General features: G+C 44.2%; 1 protein-coding gene across 1 annotated transcript in view; it reads right to left on the bottom strand.

The window, feature by feature from the left end:
• The window catches only part of LOC121003515, a gene marked incomplete at its 5' end in the record, with an annotated part of 1,598,977 nt that overhangs the window by 550,822 nt on the left and 1,022,939 nt on the right, over window positions 1-25,216 (bottom strand). Inside the window, 1 exon segment of the mRNA XM_040435417.1 lies at window positions 23,401-24,464. Within this exon segment, the coding sequence (XP_040291351.1) occupies window positions 23,401-24,464 (1,064 nt within the window).

Here is a 25,216-nt window from a genome sequence, read left to right on the forward strand (position 1 = left end):
ATCCTCCCATGAAATCCATTCTTGTTTAGTGTTTTACGTATCGTAGATTCGCTAACAGGGATGTTAGCATATGCCAGAGACTTTTGTAAGTCTTTAGCTGACACTCTAGGATTCTTCTTCACCTCATTGAGCAGTCTGCGCTGTGCTCTTGCAGTCATCTTTACAGGACGGCCACTCCTAGGGAGAGTAGCTGCAAGTGCTGAACTTTCTCCATTTATAGACAATTTGTCTTACCGTGGACTGATGAACAGCAAGGCTTTTGGAGATACTTTTATAACCCTTTCCAGCTTTATGCATGTCAACAATTTTTAATCGTAGGTCTTCTGAGAGCTCTTTTGTGTGAGGCATCATTCACATCAGGCAACAATGCTTCTTGTGAAAAGCAAACCCAAAATTGGTATGTGTTTTTTATAGGGCAGGGCAGCTGTAACCAACACCTCCAATCTCATCTCATTGATTGACTCCAGTTGGCTAACACCTCACTCCAATTAGCTCTTGGAGATGTCATTAGTCTAGGGGTTCACATACTTTTTCCACCTGCACTGTGAATGTTTACATGGTGTGTTCAATAAAAACATGGTAACATTTAATTCTTTGTGTGTTATTAGTTTAAGCAGACTGTGATTGTCTATTGTTGTGACTTAGATGAAGATCAGATCACATTTTATGACAAATTTGTGCAGAAATCCTTATCATTCCAAAGGGTTCACATACTTTTTCTTGCAACTGTATTTTAATACTTTTAAAATATATTTTGGTTGGTGGGACATTTACACTTTTTTTTATTTTGCCATTTTCTTTATAACTGAGGCATCCAAATGTGGTAAGTGATGTATGTGCAGCATAGCATAGAAACCACTATGTGCACAAAACAAGCAATCACTGACAGAATATATTAAGGGGCAGCATCCAAAACCATCCATAAGAACAGTAAAGGATCACTCCCCCCCCCCCCCCCATCCGAGCTATCATCATTACTTCTAGAAGTGCAGATGTAGCAAGGGTTAACACACAAACTCTTAACTCAAATTTCTTAACTCAAAATGGTCACAAATGTAACATATCTATCCAATTAATATATTTTATATCATATCATCTTCAATTATAAAACTAAACAATCCAGAACTGGTGGGACATACTATAAAAAATAATCAAGGACTCCCCCCACCGGTAAAATCATGTGAGATGAGCGAACCACATGACTTCTACAAATAGAGGGGTGGCGGGGACCCGACTTGTTGGATTTATCTACAGGTACATTTTGGTCAGGGTGTGCAGATTAAGAAGATATTTCTCTAGGAAGACGAGTAATGGCTTCTATGTAATTAGGCAATCCTAGCCTGGGTCACTTTTTGGGAGAACTTGCACATTACTGATGAAATGTGCCCAGTAAGACCAGAGCTGACAGTTTTTATAATGTTACAAATACTTATAGGGGTAGAACAGACCAGGGCTGGAATAGGCAGATTGTTATCCTTTTCTATCAGGCACTGGTTTTGTGCTTCACCAGGTATGGTTGAAAGATACACTACTCCCATAGATTTATGATGTGTCACGCAGACAGGCTTGCTCTTATCAGTGGTAGCCCCTCTCTCTATTACTACCCCTGTGCTGTCCCATGCTCAGTTAGAGGTAGGTGGAGCATCAGTAAAAATTATTTTAGGGACTTAGGTCACAAGCTTAGGTCAAGGACCTCAAACGCAGTGTTTTCCAAAATACTACCTGTACCACGAGCCACACAAGAAAGGCAGCAGGAGATTAGGGAGGCTAACAAGTGTCTCAAGAACTGGTGTAGGAAGGAGGGGTTTGGTTTCCTGGAGAACTGGGCCGACTTCTATGTCGGCTACAGGCTCTATCATAGGAATGGGCTGCACCTCAATGGGGAAGGGGCGGCTGTTTTGGGGGGAGAAGATGACTAGAAGGTTGGAGGAGTGTTTAAACTAGGGACTGGGTGGGAGGGTAATTACGTTATAGGAGGGGAAGATAGTGCAGATAGAAACCTCGGGCAAGGTAACTAGGGGAGGAATGGAAGGAGGGAGTAGAACAGTTCAGAAGTAGAGGTGTAGGGTAAAAAATATACATAAACCTCTTAATTGTATGTATACTAATGCCAGAAGCCTGATAAAACTGGGGAACTGGAATTAGTGATGTGTGAGGAGGACTGTGACATACATAGTGAGAATAACTGAGACATGGTGTCACGAGGGTGTCAAGAGCCACGTCTGACTCCGTTATACCCGGGGTCAAGAAGTCGCAGCGGGTGGCTGCGCGCTCTATGTATAAAGATAGTGCTGCTTCTTAATGGTAGCTTTCTGGGTTTGCCTTGCAACCCTTTTTGGCTCACTCAGGGTTCCGTAGCTTCTTCTCCTTAGCTGTTTCTTGTCCAGCACTCCCAACCTCCTTATATTCCCCTCTCCCAGTTCTCTAGTTGCCAGATATAGAGCTTCCTGCCTGGACTTCTATACTGACCCACTGGAGCTGAGTAGCTGTGTTCCCTGGTTGTTGTTCCAGAGTGTTACCCTCCGGATCCCTGTTGGGCTTTTGTTGTCTGTTGTTGTAGCCCACCTGGGATTATATGTTTTGTCTGTCCTTTCCTTGGTGTTTTCTTTTAGTGTCAGTGGTGCGGACTAGTGATCCCACCGCCCTGTTCACTACGTAGGGCTCATCTTAGGGAAAGCCAGGGTTTAGGCACGTGATCGGCGTACGGGTGAGGAACCCGTCTTGGGACGTCAGGGCAGTCAGGTGCCAGCCTCAAGGTGAGTCAGGGGTCACCACCTTTCCCTCTCCCTTGGACAGGGCCTTCCCATTTCCCTCCCTTGGTGTGACGCCGGTCATGACACATGGCTGGATGATAGCTATGACTGGGCAGTTAACGTACAGGGTTACAGTCTGTTTAGAAAGAATCGCCAAAACCAGAGAGGGGGAAGGGTCTGCCTATATGTAAATTCCTGTCTAAAGCCCACAGTCCGAGAAGATATAAGTGAGGGACATGAACATGTGGAGTCACTGTGGGTAGAAATACATGGAGAAAAAAAAAAAATCTAATGAAATACTAATAGAAGTTTATTATAAACCACCTAATATACCAGAGTCCACACAAAATCTACTACTAAATGAGATAGATGAGGCGGAAAATCTTAATGAGGTCGATATTATGGGGGACTTCAACTAACCAGATATAGACTGGGAAACGGAAACCTGTACATCTCATAAAGGAAACAGGTTATTGGCAATAACCAAAGACCTTTCCCAACTGGTTCAGGACCAGACTAGAGGGATGGACATACTGGACTTAGTATTAACCAATAGACCTGACAGAACAACAGATGGGCAGGTTGGGGGACATCTGAGAAATAGTGCCCATAAAGTAATAACCTTCCAATTGTCATTCAAAAGAGTGTTTCTTCAGGGAGGAACAAAAATACCAAACTTCAAAAAAGCTAAATTTAGCCAACGAAGAGAGGCCATAGGCCTAACTAACTAGGACAAGGTCCTCAAGAAGAAAAATACAGCCACAAAATGGGATATTTTTAAAAGCATCCTAAAATCTAATTGTGAAAGGTACATACCTTATGGGAATAAAAGGTTAAGGAACAAGAAAAACACCAAATGTGGATAAATAGAAATGTAAAGAAAGCAATAAATGACAAAAAGAAAGCATTCAAATCACTAAAACAGGAGGGTAGCGCAGAAGCATAAAAAAACTGGAAAAAAATGTAATATGTAAAAGACAAATAAAAGCAACCAAACTAGAGACAGAAAGATTCTTTCCAAAGAGAGTAAAAGTAACCCTAAAAAATTATTTATTTATATAAATGGTAAAAAGTGTAAACCTGAAGGTGTCGGCCCTTTACAGAGTAATGAGGGGGGAGTTGCAGAGAGCGATGAGGAAAAAGCAAAGCTATTAAATATTTTCTTCTCCACTGTATTCACTAAAGAAAATAAACTGTCAGATAAAATGCAGAATGTAAAAGTAAATTCCCCATTAAAAGTGCCCTGTCTGACCCACGAAGAAGTACAGCGGCGTCTTAAAAAGATTAAAATAGACAAATTGCTGGGACCAGATGGCATACACCACCGTATCCTAAGAGAATTAGGTAATGTCATAGCCAGACCCTTATTTCTGATATTTAAGGACTCTAATCTGAAATAGGGTGTTCCACAGGATTGGCACAAAGCAAATGTGGTGCCAATATTAAAAAAGGGTCCAAAAACAGAGCCCAGAAACTATAGGCCGGTAAGTTTAACATCTGTTGTGGGTAAACTGTTTGAAGGTTTTCTAAGAGATGCTATCTTGGAGTACCTCAATGAAAATAGGCAAATAACGCCATATCAGCATGGCTTCATGAGGGATCGGTCATGTCAAACTAATTTAATCCGTTTCTATGAGGAGGTAAGTTCTAGACTTGACAGCGGCGAATCAATGGATGTCGTATATCTGGACTTCTCCAAAGCATTTGACACTGTACCACATAAAAGATTGGAATATAAAATGAGAATGCTTGGACTGGGAGAAAAAGTCTGCATGTGGGTAACTGGCTCAGTGATAGAAAATAGAGGGTGGTTATTAATGGTACACACTCAGATTGGGTCACTGTCACTAGTGGAGTACCTCAGGGGTCAGTATTAGGCCCTATTCTCTTCAATATATTTATTAATGATATTGTAGAAGGCTTGCACAGTAAAATATAAATTTTTGCAGATGACACTAAACTGTGTAAAGTAATTAAAATGGAAGAGGACAGTATACTGCTACAGAGGGATCTAGATAGATTGGAGGCTTTGGCAGATAAGTGGCAGATGAGGTTTAACACTGACAAATGTAAGGTTATGCACATGGGAAGGAATAATGCAAGTCACCAGTACATACTAATTGGTAAAACACTGGGTAACACTGACATTGAAAAGGACCTAGGAATTTTAGTGAACAGCAAGTTAAGCTGTAGAAACCTGTGTCAGGCAGCTGCTGCCAAGGGCAATTAGATAATGGGTTGCATCAAATAGGGCATACATGTCCGTGATGAGAACATAGTCCTGCCACTTTACAAGCCACTAGTCAGACCACACATGGATTACTGTGTACAGTTCTGGGCTCCTGTGAACAAAGTAGACATAGCAGAGCTGAAGAGGGTTCAGAGGAGAGAAGCTAAAGTAATAACTGGAATGGGTGGACTACAGTACCCTGAAAGATTATCAAAATTAGGGTTATACACTTTAGAAAAAAGACGACTGAGGGCAGATCTAATTACTATGTATAAATATATCAGGGATCAGTACAGAGATCTCTCCCATCATCTATTTATCCCCAGGACTGTGACTAGGGGACATCCACTGCGTCTGGAGGAAAGATGGTTTGTACACAAACATAGAAGAGGATTCTTTACGGTAAGAGCAGTGAGGCTATGGGACTCTCTGCCTGAGGAGGTGGTGATGGTGAGTTCACTAAAAGTGTTCAAGAGGGGACTGGATGTATTTCTGGAGTGTAATAATATTACAGGCTATAGCTAGAGTTGAGCCGTCACCTGGATGTTCGGGGTTCGAAAAGTTCGGCCGAACTTGAAAAAAAGTTCGGGTTCGGGACCCGAACTTGACCCCGAACCCGAACTTTTGGCCACTAAAATGGCTCTAAAATAGTCCTGGAAAAGGCTAGAGGGCTGCAAAATGCATAAAAATGTGCTTAAGAGCATGGCAACTGTTCTGCAAACAAATGTGGATAGGGAAATGACTTAAAATAACATAAAATACAGAAAAATAAAAAATAACAATCTGGATCTAGGAGTAGGAGGTTGAGGAGACAGTGGATGGGTGGATATGGCGGTGTAGGTTGACGTGGCGGTGTAGGTGGAAGCGGCGGTGAAGGAGGAATAGGTAGCCAACACTGATTTGTGTTATTTTTTATTTTTAAATTGGGGTATCCCCCAAAATATTGGGACATATAACAAAATAAAACAAAGAATAAGTGCACTTGAGTACAACAATGGATGATTGAGGCTGGTATAAATGTCTATTCTGCACAAGGTACGGACAAGTCCTGTGGGATCCATGCCTGGTTCATTTTAATAAACGTAAGCTTGTCCACATTGGCTGTGGCCTGTGGTAATGCTCTCTGCCGTGCTAAACACATGTTCACACTATACACTGGCTGCAGGGCTTGTCAGCACCTCCAAGGCTGACAAAGCTTTTCCACATTTTGGCCATGCTATCAGGTGGGAATGCCATCATCAGCGTGCGCTTGTAGTCGCGCATCTTCCGATCAGTAACAGATGTTTTCACTAAATTTAGTTCCCTGTCAGCAATGCAGAGCAGGGGTTCATTCACAGCAAAAGGGGGTTCATGTCACCCAGCAATACAACAGAGGATTTTGAGAGATTTAGGCCCCTGTCACCCAGGCACAGCAGGGGTTCATTCACGGCAACAGGGGGTTCATGTCACCCAGCAATAGAACAGAGGATTTTGAGAGAACGAGGCCCATGTCACCCAGGCACAGCAGGGGTTCATTCACGGCAAAAGAGGGTTCATGTCACCGAGCAATAGAACAGAGGATTTTGAGAGATTTAGGCCCCTGTCAGCAATGCAGAGCAGGGGTTCATTCACGGCAAAAAGGGGTTCATGTCACCCAGAAATAGAACAGAGTATTTTGAGAGATTTAGGCCCTTGTCACCCAGGCACAGCAGCGGTTCATTCACGGCAAAAGGGGGTTCATGTCACCCAGCAATACAACAGAGGATTTTGAGAGATTTAGGCCCCTGTCACCCAGACACAGCAGGGGTTCATTCATGGCAAAAAGGGGTTCTTGTCACCCAGCAATAGAACAGAGGATTTTGAGAGATTTAGGCCCCTGTCACCCAGGCACAGCAGGGGTTCATTCACAGGAAAAGGAGGTTCATGTCACCCAGCAATAGAACAGAGGAATTTGAGAGATTTAGGCCCCTGTCACCCAGGCACAGCAGGGGTTTGTATACGCCAAAAATGGTAAAATGTCACCCAACAATTGAAAATAAGAATTTTTTCAATTTAGGGCTCTAAAATAGTCCTTGAAAAGGCTAGAGGGATGTAAAAGGCAGTAAAATGTGCTTAAGAGCATGGCAGCTGCTCTGCAAACAAATGTGGATAGGGAAATAACTTAAAATAAAAAAACTAAAAATTACAAATTATTAACCTGCAACTCAGAGAAGGAGGTGGATATGGAGTCGGAGGCTGAGGAGGCGGTGAATGTGGTGTTGTAGGTGGAGGCAGCAATGGAGGAGGAGGAGGTAGCCAACAATGTTTTTTTAAAAAAATTTTATTGGGGTAGGTAGCCCCCAAAATATTGAGACAAATAAAAAAAAAGAAAACAAAGAATCATTGCACTTGACTTGAGTACAAGAATGTATGTTTGATGGTGGTATAAATGTCTATTCTGCACAAGGTACAGACAAGTCTTGTGGGAACCAAGCCTGGTTCATTTTAATGAACGTGAGCTTGTCCACGTTGGCTGTGGACAGGCGGATGCGCTTGTCTGTGATGACGCCCCCTGCCGCGCTAAACACACGTTCAGATAATACACTGACTGCAGGGCAGGCCAGCACCTCCAAGGCGTAAAGGTCAAGCTCAGGCCATGTGTCGTTGAAGGGGGCAAACCCGTCATTCAGTACGTGTAGGCGTGTGCACACATGTTGGTGAAATGGAACGTCTTAGCAGGAGGTAGCATATCAGCTGGTGGTGCTGGTTGTTGTGGCGTGCTGACAAAGCTTTTCCAAATTTCGGCCATGCTAACCCTGCCTTCTGAGGTGCTGTTGGTGTCCCAGCTGCGTTGGCAACCTCTTCCTCGTCCTCTGCCTTCACCTTGTGCTTCCACTGTGCCCCCGCTGTCAGGTGGGAATGCCACCAGCAGCGCGTCTACCAGCGTGCACTTGTACTCGCGCATCTTAATGATCACGCTCCAGTGACGGAATTAAGGATGGTACGTTGTCCTTGTAACGGGGATCCAGCAGCGTGGCCACCCAGTAATCAGCACAAGTTAGAATGTGGGCAACTCGGCGGTCTTTGCGGAGACACTGCAGCATGTAATCGCTCATGTGTGCCAGGCTGCCCAGAGGCAATGAAAAGCTGTCCTCTGTGGGAGGTGTATCGTCTGTGTCCTCTGTATCCCCCCATCCATGCACCAGTGATCGCCATGAGCTGGTCTGGGTGCCACCCTGCTGTGAACATGGTTCCTCCTCCTGCATCTCCTCCTCATCATCCTCCAGAACTGTGCCCTGGCTGGACAATTGTGTACCTTGGGTTTGTGGGTGCAGGAACCCACCCTCGGAGCCACTTGGGAATGACTGGCCGGAAACCCTACGAAATGATCCCTCTTCCTCCTCCTCCTCCTGTGCCACATCCTCTTCCATCATCGCCATGAGCGTTTTTTCAAGGAGGCATAGAAGTGGGATAGTAACGCTGAGAACAGCGTTATCGTCACTGGCCATGTTGGTGGAGTACTCGAAACAGAGCAACACGGAACACAGGTCTCGCATGGAGGCCCAGTCATTGGTGGTGAAGTGGTGCTGTTCCGCCGAGCGACTCACCCGTGGATGCTGCAGCTGAAACTCCACTATCGCCTGCTGCTGCTCGCACAGTCTGGCCAGCATGTGCAAGGTGGAGTTCCACCTTGTGGGCACGTCGCATATGAGGCGGTGAGCGGGAACGCCGAAAGCGCGCACAGACGGCCCGCACTTTATGCAGCAGCTCTGACATGTCGGGGTAATTTTTAAGGACTCTCTGCTCCACCAAATTCAGCACAAGCGCCAGGCAAGGGATGTGCGTCAAACCGGCTAGTCCCAGACCTGCTACGAGATTTTGCCCATTATCGCACACCACCAGGCCGGGCTTGAGGTTGACTGGCACAAACCACTCATCGGTCTGTTGTTCAAGGCCCGTCCACAGCTCCTGCGCGGTGTGGGGTTTGTCCCCCAAACAGATAAGTTTTAAAACTGCCTGCTGTCGTTTACCCCTGGCTGTGCTGAAGTTGGTGGTGAAGGTGTTACGCTGACCGGATGAGGAGCTGGTAGAGGATGAGGAAGCAGAGTAGGAGGAGGAAGCAACAGGAGGCAAACTGAAGCACCCTGCAATCCTCGGTGGTGGAAGGACATGCGCCAAACTGCTATCCGCCTCAGGCCCAGCCGCCACTGCATTTACCCAGTGTGCTGTTATGTAGATATAACGGCCCTGACCGTGCTTACTGGTCCACGTATCCGTAGTCAGGTGCACCTTGCCACAGATGGCGTTGCGCAGTGCACACCTGATTTTGTCCCCTACTTGGTTGTGAATGAAAGGGATGGCTCGCCTTGAAAAGTAGTGGCGGCTGGGCACGACGTACTGTGTGACAGCCACCGCCATAAGGCCTTTAAAACTATCCGTCTCCACCAGACTGAATGACAGCATTTGAAAGGCAAGTAATTTAGAAATGCTGGCATTCAGGGCTAGGGATCGCGGGTGGTTAGGGGGGTACTTCCTCTTCCTCTCCAGCGTTTGGGATATGGAGAGGTGAACGCTTCCGTGTGACATTGTGGAGATGCTTCGTGACCCAGGTGTTGGTGTTGCTGGAAGATCCTCTGTTTGTGGGGTGCCAGGTGGCACTGTCACTCCAGAGGTGGATGAAGAGGCCACGACTGCAGCAGAAGAGGAAGCAGGAGGAGCCAAAGACCTTTCTTGGTTTTTGAGGTGTCTACTCCACTGCAGCTCGTGCTTTGCACTTAAATGCCTGGTCATGCAGGTTGTGCTCAGGTTGAGAACGTTTATGCCTCGCTTCAGGCTCCGATTGCACAGCGCGCAAACCACTCGTGTCTTGTCGTCAGCACATTGTCTGAATTACTGCGACGCCAGCGAACTCCTTGGAGCTGGCTTTGGTGTGCTCGGTCCCTTGCTGCGGTGGGCAGTAGGAGGCATACTGTCTAGAGGACGGCCGCTCCGCTTTTGCACCCTGCTCCCTCTTCTGCTGTGCTGGTGGCTCTGTGCGACCACCGCCTCTTCCTCCGAACTACATCGGTCACTCGCATGACCTTGATTCCATGTGGGGTCGAGGACCTCATCGTCCTCTACCCAGTCTTTACCCCTGACTTCCTTGTCAGTCTGCACACTTTCGAAAGCCCCAGCAGTTGGCACCTGTGTTTCGTCATCATCCGAGATGTGCTGCGATGGTCCCATGTACTCATCTTGAAAAATAAGTGGTTGGGCATCGGTGCACTCAATCTCTTCCACTTCTGGGGCAGGGCTAGGTGGATGGCTCTGCGAAACCCTGCTAACAGAGTGATCAAAAAGCAGAAGAGACTGCTGCATGACTTGGGGCTCAGACTGCTTGGCTGATTTGCAAGGGGGTGAGGTGAAAGACTGATGGACATCGGCTGCAGGTGCCAACTGTGATCTTTCAGCATGAGACTGGGTGGGAGAGAATGTGAAGGAACTGGATCCACTGTCAGAAACCCAATCTACTATCGCCTGTACTTGTTCAGGCCTCACCATTCGTAGAGCAGCATAAGGCCCAACCAAATACTGCTGCAGGTTTTGTCGCCTACTTGCACCTGAGGAAGGGGTTTCACTTATGCGTGTAGCTGGCACAGATCGACCACGTCCTCTCCCTGCAACAAGAGCTCCACCAGCAGCAGCACGACCTGGGCCACGTCCCTTATTTGACGCTCTCCTCATATTTTTTAAATTTAGGATCTTGCCCTAAATGGGTGTTTAATTAATAGTACTGTAGAATAGAACGACAGTATGTAAAGGGTGTATCTCACACGGCCTGAATCAGACTAGGCCTCAATAAAAGATTTTTGGCCCAAAATGACTGTATTTCAAATGCCTAATTCAAACCCCTGTATGTATAGGAGGGATCTCACACGCCCTGAATCAGTGTAGGCCTGAAGTAAAGATTTCTTTGCACAAAATGGCTGTATTTCAAATGCCTAATTCAAACCCCTGTATGTAGAGGTGGTATCTCACAGGGCCTGAACCTCTGTAGGCCTGAATTCAATATTGGTGCACCAAATAGCGGTATTTAAAATCTCTGAATGTAACCCAAATGTATTAAGGATGTATCTCACAATGACATCTGCATCAAAGGCTGCTAACAAATTTTTTTGTGCCCAAACGACTGTTCAACAACTGAATTTGACAGCAGTATATAAGCCTGTAATTTCACACGTGCTGATGCTGCAAGGCCTGAAAATAGTGTTTTTTGTAAAAAAAAAAGTGTTTTTCAAACCCCAGAAAATGATGGGTGTATTTCTAGCTTAAATTGCACACTGACTAATCCAGATGTTGTAGTTTGCACCCCAAAAAATTGTGATTTGCAATGTCCCAAAAGCTCAGATGCACTGCTGGTGCACTGAGCATGCATAAAATGTCCGCCGCCGCCACCCACCTAATTAAAAAAAGTTTTATTTTTTTTTGGTCAATGGCCTCAGGGCAGGGTAAAACGATTGTGTCCTGCACCCACACAACTATTTCTAGGTAGATCGCTGAGTTAGATTCTCTCCCTGAAATCACAAGTCCAGCAGCATCCTCTCCCTACACTTGTAACAGCAGAGTGACGTGCAGCGCTACGTGACCCAAGCTTATATAGAGCATGGGTCACATGCTGCAGTTGGCCAATCACAGCCATGCCATTAGTAGGCATTGCTGTGATGGCCTCTTTGGGCAAGTAGTATGACGCTTGTTGATTGGCTGCTGTGCAGCCTTTCAAAAAGCGGGGAACACTGAACCCGAACTTTTACGGAAATGTTCGGGGTCCAAAAATCCTAAAGTTCGTTACGAACCCGAACTTTACAGTTCGGGTTCGCTCAACCCTAGCTATAGCTACTAGAGAGGGGTCGTTGATCCAGGGAGTTATTCTGATTGGAGTCGGGAACACATTTTTTCCTCCTAAAGTGGGGAAAATTTGCTTCTACCTCACACGTTTTTTTTTTGCCTTCCTCTGGATCAACTTGCAGGATAACAGGCTGAACTGGATGGACAGATGTCTTTTTTCAGCCTTATAAACTATGTTACATCCTATCGGTCATTCCACTTGACTGCAAATAACTGTCCGTTTAGTGTGAATGACACCCCTTTTTCCACATGTCTGGACACCAGCTCTTGTGGGAATCTAGTTCTATTTTTTTTTATTTTCACATATAGGCCCCTGTATTTGCAGTTTTACAGGAATGGAGGGTCAAATATAAGAAACAAGCAGTCTCTAGTCTTTGTGGTTACTTATCGGCGCTGCAGATCCACCAAGCGTCGTGGGTAAAGTTCGCTTCACAGTCAAAGTTCCAAAAAATGTTGATTGCGCTGCCTTATGAGTGTAGAGTTCCAATCTCAGACCCTTCTTTCCAATGTTCAGGTTAATCCACTTTGTAGCCAAACAATCAGTTACCAGAGGCTAGTGCACTCACGTACAACAGCACCCTAGAGGGAAGTTATAGCACAAATAGTGAAGTTCCACCAGGTAATTCCGCAATCAGCAGGTTTTATTGTACTTACAAAATATCATAAAATTCAAGTCTAAAAACAAATTGCTTTCATCAAAGATCCACCCAACCCGGGTTTCGCCAATCCAGCTTCGTCAGGGGCGATAGTGTGCACCTTCACAGATGCAGTATTTATTGAGCCATGGTCTCTTCCAAAGACCGCCCATTAATTCAGACTTAATTTCTTCCTCTTTTTTTGGATGTTCAACAGAACTCAGCTCACTATATTCAACAGCTCACTATATTCAATTCATTCATAATGAACAAGGCATCCAAGAACAGCGGCGATAAACTACACCCCCACCTACAACTTAACCCCTTATACCTTGACAACGCCTCAAAGAAGTCCACCCACTACCCTTGCATAGTGGTCTAAATAGATCCATAGTGACAGCGACACAACCCCTAACAATTTCTCTTCATTCCACCAGACACTGCTTCAAATCGAACTCGACGTTGAGTCCCGCTGGTTTCAAGGTTCCTAATTTAGATATCCAACCAACTTCCTTGCGGTTGATATTAGCAACAGGATCCCCTCAAATTCCTCTCCACCTTTTCTAAACCACTAAACCTCAAGCCCGCCGGATTTTTACCATGCGCTAGCTTGAAGTGTAGTGGGACACTGTGATCCTCTTTGCCCTTCCTAATGTTCCCTATATGCTCCTGCAGACAGGTCTTCAGTTTCCGAAGGGTTCTGCCCACATACTGGAGCCCACAAGGGCACTCCAGCACGTACACAACCCCCATCATCTCACAGGACATTTCGCCTTTGATCTTATACGTCTGCCCTCCTCTCGACACAATTTCCTGCAGTTTTTTTTTCTTTTTGTCCTTTCTGGTGCGGTTCCTGCACACAGTACAGAAACAGCACCAAGTGAACTGGTCCCTACTTGGTTTTTTATTTTTCACTGTGCAACTGTGTACTAATGCATCTCGCAGGTTTGGTGCTCTTTTATATACTACCCTCGGCCGCTCTGGGATAATCTGTCCCAACACTGGGTCATTTTTTTAAATGAACCAGTTTTTCTGCAAGGAGTTCTTTAGTGGTCCTTTCTGCGTGTTGTATTGAGTGAGGAAGGTGAATTTAAAATCCAGCATTTTTTTCTCATTAGCTATTTCCTTCTTTCCATTGTAACTCTTAACCCCCCCATTCCAATCTTCCACTTCTTTTCTGATCTTATTCAGAACCTCAGGGTTGTATCCCTTCTCCTCAAACCTCTCCTGAATCACCATGCTCTGTTCCCTATAATCCTTGACCTCAGTACAGTTACGGCAAACGCATATAAATTGCCCCTTCGGAATATTTTGTTTCCAAGGGGCATGGTCGCAGCTCTGCATATCGATGTAGCTATTCACATCTGTTGGTTTGAAGTAAGTCTTTGTCTTCAGCTGACCTTCCTCTACAAAAATTATTAAATCCAAAAAGTTAATACTCTTGGGGCTCATTTCACTAGTAAATCTTAAATAAAGGTATCCTGATTTAAACTATTCATAAATTTTTCCAAGCCCCAACGTTCCCCTTCCCACATAAATCAGGCAATCGTCAATAAAGTGTTTCCACACAATCAACGTGCCTCCTTCCTGGGCTGTATTCAAATGGGGATCAATTGCTAATTTTTCCCAGGTCGCCATGTACAAATTAGTGAACTGGGGGCGCATTTCGCCCCCATCGCCGTTCCGGTCAGCTGAAGATAAAAAGTGCCATCAAACCAAAAGCAGTTCAAGATAAATTCCCTCTGCAGCGGTGGCATACACTCATCCTCCTCTAGATAAACCCGAATCGCCTCGATACCCAGATCTTTGGGAATCACCGTATACAATGAAGTTACGTCTGCTGTCGCTAGCCAAAGGTCAGTATGACCCTCCCCAATCTCCTTAATGATATTTAGAACCATGCCCGTATCCTTAAGGTAAGATGCTGTTTTCCCTACATATCTTTGTAAAAAATAAATCGACATAATGAGAAAAAAAATGCTGGATTTTAAATTCACCTTCCTCAAACAATACAACACGCAGAAAGGACCACTAAAGAACTCCTTGCAGAAAAACTGGTTCATTTAAAAAAAATGACCCAGTGTTGGGACAGAATATCCCCGAGCGGCCGAGGGTAGTATATAAAAGAGCACCAAACCTGCGAGATGCATTAGTACACAGCTGCACAGTGAAAAATAAAAAACCAAGTAGGGACCAGTTCACTTGGTGCGGTTTCTGTACTGTGTGCAGGAACCACACCAAAGAGGACAAAAAATAAAAAAAAATCAGCAGGAAATTGTGTCGAGAGGAGTGCAGACGTATAAGATCAAAGGCGAAATGTCCTGTGAGACGATGGGGGTTGTGTACGTGCTGGAGTGCCCTTGGGGGCTCCAGTATGTGGGCAGAACCCTTCAGAAACTGAAGACCCGACTGCAGGAGCATGTAGGGAACATTAGGAAGGGCAAAGAGGATCACAGTGTCCCACTACACTCCAAGCTAGCTCATGGTAAAAATCCGGCGGGCTTGAGGTTTAATGGTTTAGAACAGGTGGAGAGAAATTGGAGGGGAGGGGATCCTGTTGCTAATATCAACCGCAAGGAAGTTGGTTGGATATATAAATTAGGAACCTTGAAACCAGTGGGACTCAACGTCGAGTTCGATTTGAAGCCGTGTCTGGTGGAATGAAGAGAAATTGTTAGGGGTTGTGTCGCTGTCACTATGGACCTATTTAGACCACTATGCAAGGGTAGTGGGTGGACTTCTTTGAGGCGTTGTCAAGGTATAAGGGGTTAAGTTGTAGGTGGGGGGGTAGTTTATCGCCGCTGTTCTTGGATGCCTTGTTCATTATGAATGAATTGAATATAGTGAGCTGTTGAATATAGTGAGCTGAGTTCTGTTGAACATCCAAAAAAAGAGGAAGAAATTAAGTCTGAATTAATGGGCGGTCTTTGGAAGAGACCATGGCTCAATAAATACTGCATCTGTGAAGGTGCACACTATCGCCCCTGACGAAGCTATATATAAAATTGGACTAATGTGACGCACAGGAGTGACACACAAACCACTACTAGAGGTGCACGCGGTGTAAAAGGGATCACCCTTCCTCTCAAATAGTTAAATAAAATATCATAGGTAACCAGGCACACTCAATATATTTGGATCATAAGGAATTTATTATATACATAAAATCATAACACCATATTATATATCTAAAATAGTTGAAGTAGATATCCTAAAAATAACACTAAATACACAGATAATAAAAGGTGATCTTGAATAAATAGAACAATGCAGTAAATAAATATTATAAATATTCCTCCAGTGTTAAAAAGAACAGGATTGTCCTTTCAATAAGTCACATGTGTAGCAGCGTCCCGCTATACTTACAAGTCAGCGGAGTCTCACTGAACTGTTTTAAATGTTGCTTCTTATTAGTACAGTTTCTTCTTGTCGTCCTGGTTGGAAAGTCCTTACCGTGCCCATGCAATACCCTTACTGTCGCTCTGGATGCCTCTCGTGTGTAAAGGAGACCGGCATCCTGCAAGCTCTTCTCCGTCCGACCTCTGCGCTGGTGGCTGTTTGCTCGTGTTCACCGCTGTTGAATTTCGTGGTGGAGCAGTAACTTTCCACTCCTCGCGCACCGGATTGATTTATTGTGGGTAAGTTAACACGGATGGTTTGTATCCAATAGTGTTCCTGGGCAAGGATCCCCCAGGAACGCTATTGGATACAAACCATCCGTGTGTTAACTTACCCACAAGAAATCATATAAATTATATATATATATAAATATATATATATATATATATATATATATATATATATATATATATAGAAGAAAAATGGCGGCACTGGCTATAAATAAGTAAAATAGGGTGCAGGTTCCTAGGGAATAGACTTCTTACCCCGCAATAAAATCCAGAAAATGGACGGCACTCCAGTTAGATGAAAAATTCGGTGATACCTTTATTCAACCATCCGGTGCAACGTTTCGGCTCTAAATGAGCCTTTTTCAAGCAGAGATACAATGTGAATGAAAACAGACATTCCAATGCACAGACGCGGCGTAACACCCATCACGGACTTACAACATCATCAAAACTTGCCGACATCATCGCGTCATCAAGACGCCATTTTCTGGATTTTATTGCAGGGTAAGAAGTCTATTCCCTAGGAACGTGCACCCTATTTTACTTATTTATAGCCAGTGCCGCCATTTTTCTTCTACATATCCTGGCCTATTGGCTGAGCACGGCCTACAGCTTTTTCTGGACTTTGTTTGTTTTCTATTATCATTTTTACCATGTCTACTACTGAATCTATTTCAACCAACGGTTGTGTGTACACAGCTGAAGACACAGAGTGCATCCTGCGTGACATTGGAGGAGATGCCACCTTCCTCAATACCCCTTCCACCAAAGAGTTAAAACGTAAATTTGAAAATGTTTCCAAGCGCATGGTATCCCTTCGTCTTCATATGATGACACTTGGCGAGTACTACAAGACACAAAAAATCCCAAGAGGGATGCGGTCCAATATACGGCCTAATTTGTTTTACAGCAATTCTACATTTTGTAAGAAATTTGAGGCATTGTCCAATCGTTATTCTCTTGATTTTATTTTACTCAACATTGAGTTTTTGCAGCATGAACTTAATTTAAACAGTGAAATACGTGATATTGAGACCAATCTCCAGTCCCTTTTGTCTGCTGATGATTTATCCAAATATTTGGAGGACATTTCTACACAAATGAAGCTTTTCCAAACCGACTCTGAGGAGAATAAGAGAATCAAGTGGTGCAGAGACACCGAAGATTACAAAAAGGGCAACATCTACAACTGGCAGTCGGATAGGCAGTTTAACCCACAACCAAGAGATGTCAGAAAGAAAAGGAAAGTAACACAGTCATCTTCTAGTGGTGAACAGGTCTCTTTTTTAGACAGGGTCCCACAGATACCAGAGAGACGCGGCGACGCATCAGACGAGGTGGCCGCAGACACAGAGGGCACAGGCAGGCTGCGCAGCAACAAGGCTCGGCCTGCGATATCCAAAATCAATTTGGTGAAGAAAAAGTAACTGTTGTTAATCTGTCTTCCCAGGACTTGACCCCCCTGCAAGTGAGTGTTTTATCAAAAGGTTTTTCGTTTTGTCCCAGTTCTACTGTGAACTGGTTTGAATTGGAATCTAGTCTGTTTTCGTTTTTCCGCCGCATTAAATTAAAAGTTTGGTTTCACAACAGGATTGGTGTTGAGTGACCCCAGACTAGTGAGTTCACTCTGGGCTCTCTCAATCTATTTCAGAGGAGCAATTTTTTACCCAACATCAATGAACCAGCCATAGAAGCTTACATCAGTGCTGTCCGACGGGGATTGTCTGAGCTCCGGTCTTCCGTTCAGGGAGATTTGAAGTTCAGACGCCCTAATCTGACTAGCGCTGAGGTTGAGGCCCTAGACGCACTTAGATCTGACCCCTCCCTTGTCTTGAAACCAGCAGACAAGGGTGGGGCGGTCGTAGTTATGGACACCTACAAATATTTCAATGAGATCATGTGGCAACTTGGGGATCCACAGGTGTATAGAGTCTTGGATTCTGACCCCAGATTCAAAATAGCTGCTATCATACGTAGATGTCTGGGAGATGCTGTGGTTGCTGGTATTATCGATGGGGGTCTGTGTGAATTTCTTGAGGTGGCACATCCAGTCACTCCAGTGTTTTATGTGCTGCCCAAGATTCACAAGACCCTCATCGATCCCCCGGGACGTCCAATAGTCTCGGGGTCTGATTCCATCTCCAGCAACATAGCGATCTTTCTGGACAAAACATTGCGGGAATTTTCCATTGGGGGGTCCTCTTATATACAAGACACTACAGATTTTCTTGTTAAATTACAGAACATTGATGTGTCGCATGATTCCTCCTTGACATTAGCATCATTTGATGTAACTTCGTTGTACACATCCATAGTACATGAAAGTGGCATCCAGGCAGTTAGGAAAATGTTATTGACATCCACATATACTCCTCAAGCTTCTGAGTTCATTATCACCTTACTTGATATTGTTCTTCGCCATAATTATTTTCTTTTTCAAGATGCATTTTATTTGCAGCTGCATGGTGTGGCCATGGGGTCTCACGTGGCCCCCACGTATGCAAATATTTTTATGCTGTGTTTTGAGGAGGATGTCGTCTTTCTATCCCACCACTTCAGACATGTGCTGAGGTGGTGGCGATATATTGATGACATCTTCCTCATATGGACTGGCAGCGAGGAGGAGTTAATTGATTTCCATGGCTTTTTAAATAGCCACGACTCCAGTCTGCAATTCACACTTGTCCATTCGAAGACTGACATTCAATTTTTGGACACTAAAGTCACACTCTGTGGGGGTGAGTTGCATACAGAGTTATATATCAAGCCCACTGACACCAATACTCTTTTGTGCTACAATAGCTCTCACCCTAGGAGAATGGTTGAGTCATTGCCATTCTCCCAGTTTCTTAGGGTGAAATGTATTGTGTCTGATGACCACTTGTCTGATGTTACTCTTGAATCCATGGCCCATAGGTTTCGTAGTAGGGGTTACCCGAAACGATTATTGAATGAGCACATGGACAAGGTTCGTGTGTTGAACCGTGATGAATTACTGTCACAGCGCAAAAATATTCAAAAAACGGACAGAATTCCGTTTGTGTCTATATACAGTGAACTGAGCCCTCAGATCAATAGAGTACTTAGGAGACAAGAGGGGCTCTTGTTTTAAGGGTATCCCGGAGTTCCAGTGTCCACCACTTTTCTCCTATCGGCGCTCAAGAAATTTACGGGACCAGTTGGTCAGAGCCGACATAGCTCCCAAGGTGTCCTTGAAACAGACTACTTTGACACAACCCGGCTTGGGTTGTTTCCCCTGCTTGGGTTGTGTCAAATGTAGATACATCAGAAAAGGGAAGGCTTTTGTGCATCCAAGTACAGGTGCATCATATGATATTCCGTTTCACCTCACATGCAACTCCAGTTATGTCATCTATGTTTTATCCTGCCCATGTAACTTGATGTATGTGGGTGAAACGACGACGGACCTCAAGACACGGTTAAACAACCACCGTCTGAGTATTAGGAAAAAACTTTTGGATTTACCAGTATCCAAGCATTTCTCTGAGGCCAAACACAAGGAGTGATCTGAGATGCTGGATTCTCGATCACATACCCCAGCCCAGACGTGGGGGCGACAGGTCCAAGATACTTAAATGTCGGTAACTGAGCTGGATCCATAGACTGGACAGCCTAAAACCCAAAGGCTTGAATATTGAGTTCTATTTTGGTGATGTGGTATGAGGGGTGGTTTGCCTCTAATGATCATCGGGTTAATGTCCTGTGTCTTGTGTACACACTATGAGATTATTAACATCTGTTTCAAGATTTTTCTGAAAAATATATATTCATATACTTTTCTGTTTTATTCCTAGATCACTTTTTTATACTTCACCACATTCAGCACTTCTTTGGGCATGAGCAAGTGGAAGAATTGTATACAGCATCATATGCAGGAGCTTCATTTCCATGGGCTATGTGTTTTTTATTGTACTTTTTATATATATTTTTTCATATTACCAGAACTGGCGAACATCCTGGGACTTGCACATATATACACATGTTTTGTTATACTAGCTTGCGGCGATATAGCCCAGATTTTTCTTTCTTGGCTGGTTGGATTTGCCCCCTGTGGCATCTGTATACCTGGAGAGGAGAGCCCTCTTGAGTGAAGGTTGCGGTACGACACCCATGGTATGTACCTGTTTTCACACTGCGGTTTCCGTGTGTGTCCAGGGTTGATACTTGGGTATGGTATGTTGACACACTGGTCTACCATGTTGTCACTACCTGTCTTGACCGCTACACTCTGGTCTCATACTCTTTTGATGCTTAAATATACCTCAGTATGTTGTCACACAGGTTAGGGGCATTTCTCCAGTATCCAAGATGGCGCTCTGTAACATAGATCGACACTGGGCATGCGCCGTGATAAGCCAAGGGCGTCTTGATGACGCGATGATGTCGGCAAGTTTTGATGATGTTGTAAGTCCGTGATGGGTGTTACGCCGCGTCTGTGCATTGGAATGTATACAACGCCGAATAGCCACATGGAATATGTCTCCAGCTGATGTCTGGTATGTCCACATTGTTATGTCGCTGCTCTGCCCCTTATACACATGTGGTACCGGACACACACATCGATTAGTCCTGTGCGCCCAATCGATGGGCGTGTCTCTAGATCCACATGAGAGATGGTATTTATTAATGCACTTGTATTATGTAATTATGGGACATACATGTTCCTTTTACTCATTGTTCCGCAGTTCTCCATATGTTATTATGACACTGATATGTTTTGTGAACACACCCGGTGTGGGATGTGTCTAAGATTTTCTCACATTTTTTTGCAATTGTGCAGACACACCCAGAGATGGGTGTGTCTTTGTTAATTGATTCACCTATAAGTCTGTTTTCATTCACAATGTATCTCTGCTTGAAAAAGGTTCATTTAGAGCCGAAACGTTGCAGTGGATGGTTGAATAAAGGTATCACCGAATTTTTCATCTAACTGGAGTGCCGTCCATTTTCTGGATTATATATATATATACACACACACACATACATATACACACACACACTGCTCAAAAAAATAAAGGGAACACAAAAATAACACATCCTAGATCTGAGTTAATTAAATATTCTTCTGAAATACTTTGTTTTTTACATAGTTGAATGTGCTGACAACAAAATCACACAAAAATTAAAAAATGGAAATCAAATTTTACAACCCATGGAGGTCTGGATTTGGAGTCACACTCTAAATTAAAGTGGAAAAACACACTACAGGCTGATCCAACTTTGATGTAATGTCCTTAAAACAAGTCAAAATGAGGCTCAGTAGTGTGTGTGGCCTCCACGTCCCTTTATGACCTCCCTACAACGCCTGTGCATGCTCCTGATGAGGTGGCAGACGGTCTCCTGAGGGATCTCCTCCCAGACCTGGACTAAAGCATCTGCCAACTCCTGGACAGTCTGTGGTGCAACGTGACGTTGGTGGATAGAGCGAGACATGATGTCCCAGATGTGCTCAATTGGATTCAGGTCTGGGGAACGGGTGGACCAGTCCATAGCATCAATGCCTTCGTCTTGCAGGAACTGCTGACACACTCCAGCCACATGAGGTCTAGCATTGTCTTACATTAGGAGGAACCCAGGGCCAACCGCACCAGCATATGGTCTCACAAGGGGTCTGAGGATCTCATCTCGGTACCTAATGGCAGTCAGGCTACCTCTGGCGAGCACATGGAGGGCTGTGCGGCCCTCCAAAGAAATGCCACCCCACACCATTACTGACCCAATGCCAAACCGGTCATGCTGGAGGATGTTGCAGGCAGCAGAACGTTCTCCACGGCGTCTCCAGACTCTGTCACGTCTGTCACATGTGCTCAGTGTGAACCTGCTTTCATCTGTGAAGAGCACAGGGCGCCAGTGCCGAATTTGCCAATCTTGGTGTTCTCTGGCAAATGCCAAACGTCCTGCACGGTGTTGGGCTGTAAGCACAACCCCCACCTGTGGACGTCGGGCCCTCATATCACCCTCATGGAGTCTGTTTCTGACCATTTGAGCAGACACATGCACATTTGTGGCCTGCTGGAGGTCATTTTGCAGGGCTCTGGCAGTGCTCCTCCTGTTCCTCCTTGCACAAAGGCGGAGGTAGCGGTCCTGCTGCTGGGTTGTTGCCCTCCTATGGCCTCCTCCACGTCTCCTGATGTACTGGCCTGTCTCCTGGTAGCGCCTCCATGCTCTGGACACTACGCTGACAGACACAGCAAACCTTCTTGCCACAGCTCGCATTGATGTGAAGCTGCACTACCTGAGCCACTTGTGTGGGTTGTAGACTCCGTCTCATGTTACCACTAGAGTGAAAGCACCGCCAGCATTCAAAAGTGACCAAAACATCAGCCAGGAAGCATAGGAACTGAGAAGTGGTCTGTGGTTACCACCTGCAGAACCACTCCTTTATTGGGGGTGTCTTGCTAATTGCCTATAATTTCCACCTGTTGTCTATCTCATTTGCACAACAGCATGTGAAATTGATTGTCACTCAGTGTTGCTTCCTAAGTGGACAGCTTGATTTCACAGAAGTGTGATTGACTTGGAGTTACATTGTGTTGTTTAAGTGTTCCCTTTATTTTTTTGAGCAGTGTATACACACACACACACACACACACTTTAGTTTCACTTTTAACTGGATCTGTCCTTTAAATACCAATATTCATTTAATACAGGCCACCTCTGGTAACTGAAAGCAAGGTGCTGTTTTATCTCCCTGTAAAAAGGAGTATCTGAAGGAATGAAGCCAGTTAGTGACCAGCATAAAAACTGTGAGGATTTGCTCTGGTAGGAAGGGTAAGCAGATGCAGTACAGAGGCAAAACAAGTTTGTAAATCAAACTATCAGTGTTTATTCATACAAAAGGCAAATGAAAAATGACTTATTACAGTCTTGGTGTTAATTCACACAATGAAAAGTCCATAGAACAGACACGTCACCTTTCTAGCCGTTTTATCCCCAGCAGTTCACAGCAGGCTTTAGGGGGCCTGTTTCCCAGCGTGCAGCCCTCATGCGGCTCTCAGCTTTCCAGCACAGCACCACGCTTCAGATCCCAAAACAGAGACTCAGATTCTGAGCCCAGCTGCCTATTTAAAGGACAGCCAGGTGCTGCCAAAACGCGGACCAGCACTTAAACTCCGGTCCGGTATTTGATCTCACCTGGCTGGAAATCAGCCCAGCCGCCCATGTTGGGAGGAAAATACCTGCCTTCCCAAACAAAACTCCTTGCTTTGTCACAAAACACATAAGGGAGGTCATTAACGGGCTAAGCATGAAGATGGCTTCTCTTATATGTGGGTTTTTTGATGATTAACAAGAGATGATTTATGGGTGAAACACATATCACATTCTGAACATGAAAATGGCTTCTCTCCTGTGTGAATTCTCTGATGTACATCAAGATCTGATTTACGGTTAAAACATTTTCCACATTCTGAACATGAAAACGGCTTCTCCCCTGTGTGAATTCTCTGATGTACAACAAGATCTGATTTATAGTTAAAACATTTCCCACATTTTGAACATGAAAACGGCTTCTCTCCTGTGTGAATTCTCTGATGCATAACAAGATGTGATTTACGGTTAAAACATTTTCCACATTCTGAACATGAAAACGGCTTCTCTCCTGTGTGAATTCTCTGATGTATAACAACACGTGATTTACGGTTAAAACATTTCCCACATTCTGAACATGAAAATGGCTTCTCTCCTGTGTGATTTCTCTGATGTATAACAAGGTATGATTTACTCTTAAAACATTTCCCACATTCTGAACATAAAAATGGCTTCTCTCCTGTGTGAATTCTCTGATGTATAACAAGATCTGATTTATTGTTAAAACATTTCCCACATTCTGAACATGAAAATGGCTTCTCTCCTGTGTGATTTCTCTGATGTATAACAAGATGTGATTTACGGTTAAAACATTTCCCACATTCTAAACATAGAAATAGCTTCTTTCCTGTGTGAATTCTCTGATGTCTAACAAAATCTGATTTATGGTTAAAACATTTCCCACATTCTGAACATGAAAATGGCTTCTCTCCTGTGTGAATTCTCTGATGTATAACAAGATCTGATTCATTGTAAAAACATTTCCCACATTCTGAACATGAAAATGGCTTCTCTCCTGTGTGAATTCTCTGATGTGTAACAAGATGTGATTTACTCTTAAAACATTTCCCACATTCTGAACATAAAAATGGCTTCTCTCCTGTGTGAATTCTCTGATGTATAACAAGGTATGATTTACGGTTAAAACATTTCTCACATTCTGAACATGAAAATGGCTTCTCTCCTGTGTGAATTCTCTGATGTCTAACAAGATGTGATTTATGGTTAAAACATTTCCCACATTCTGAACATGAAAATGGCTTCCCTCTTACGTGAGCTGTTCGATCTTTAACACCTTTTCTGTTACTTTTATTCTGTGTTTCAGTCTGTGATGAATCAGAAGATTGGACCTGTTTAAAAGGATCAAATAATGCATTGTTGCTGTGATTGGATGAGGGTATATCTTGCATATTGGCATGCTCTTCAAATGCATCTCGTGGGATACCACAATCATCTACTTCAAAACCTGAAGATACCAGAAGTTTCTCTGAGTTCCTGGTACAGTCATCTGCCAAGAATAAAACACATTTTATTATTGATGAATAATATACCATAAAATTGTATTAAAATTTTATAACCTTTCCATATAAAAAAAATCCACAAAAAAGAACAAGGCATGGCGTAAAATTCAAGTATGAATTTACTAAAACTGTGGTGGCCAAACAGACCACAGTCTAATAGTAGATCAAGGAGAATAACTAGGCCAGGTTGGCCTCCACTTTGATCAACTTCAATGCAACCCCCAACCAATCAGTCATTTATAAATAAAACATTTCCTAGCGCTGAATGTCCTCTTAGTGCCCCACACACTAGTTATCTCCCCTCAGTCTCTCTTTGACAGTGGAATTCCCCCTTAGTGCCCTCTTCACAGTAATGATGCTACCTAAGGGCCCTTGCAGACGAGCGTTGGTCACGCTGCGAGTCCGCAGCTCAGCTCCCGGCATGACCTCCCCGCACTGATGGGGTTGCATAGCATTATATTGATTTATGATGCTATGTAACCCTTACAGTTCTGGA

Source organism: Bufo bufo, chromosome 6, assembly GCF_905171765.1.
Source record: "Bufo bufo chromosome 6, aBufBuf1.1, whole genome shotgun sequence".
Classification (NCBI taxonomy): domain Eukaryota; kingdom Metazoa; phylum Chordata; class Amphibia; order Anura; family Bufonidae; genus Bufo; species Bufo bufo.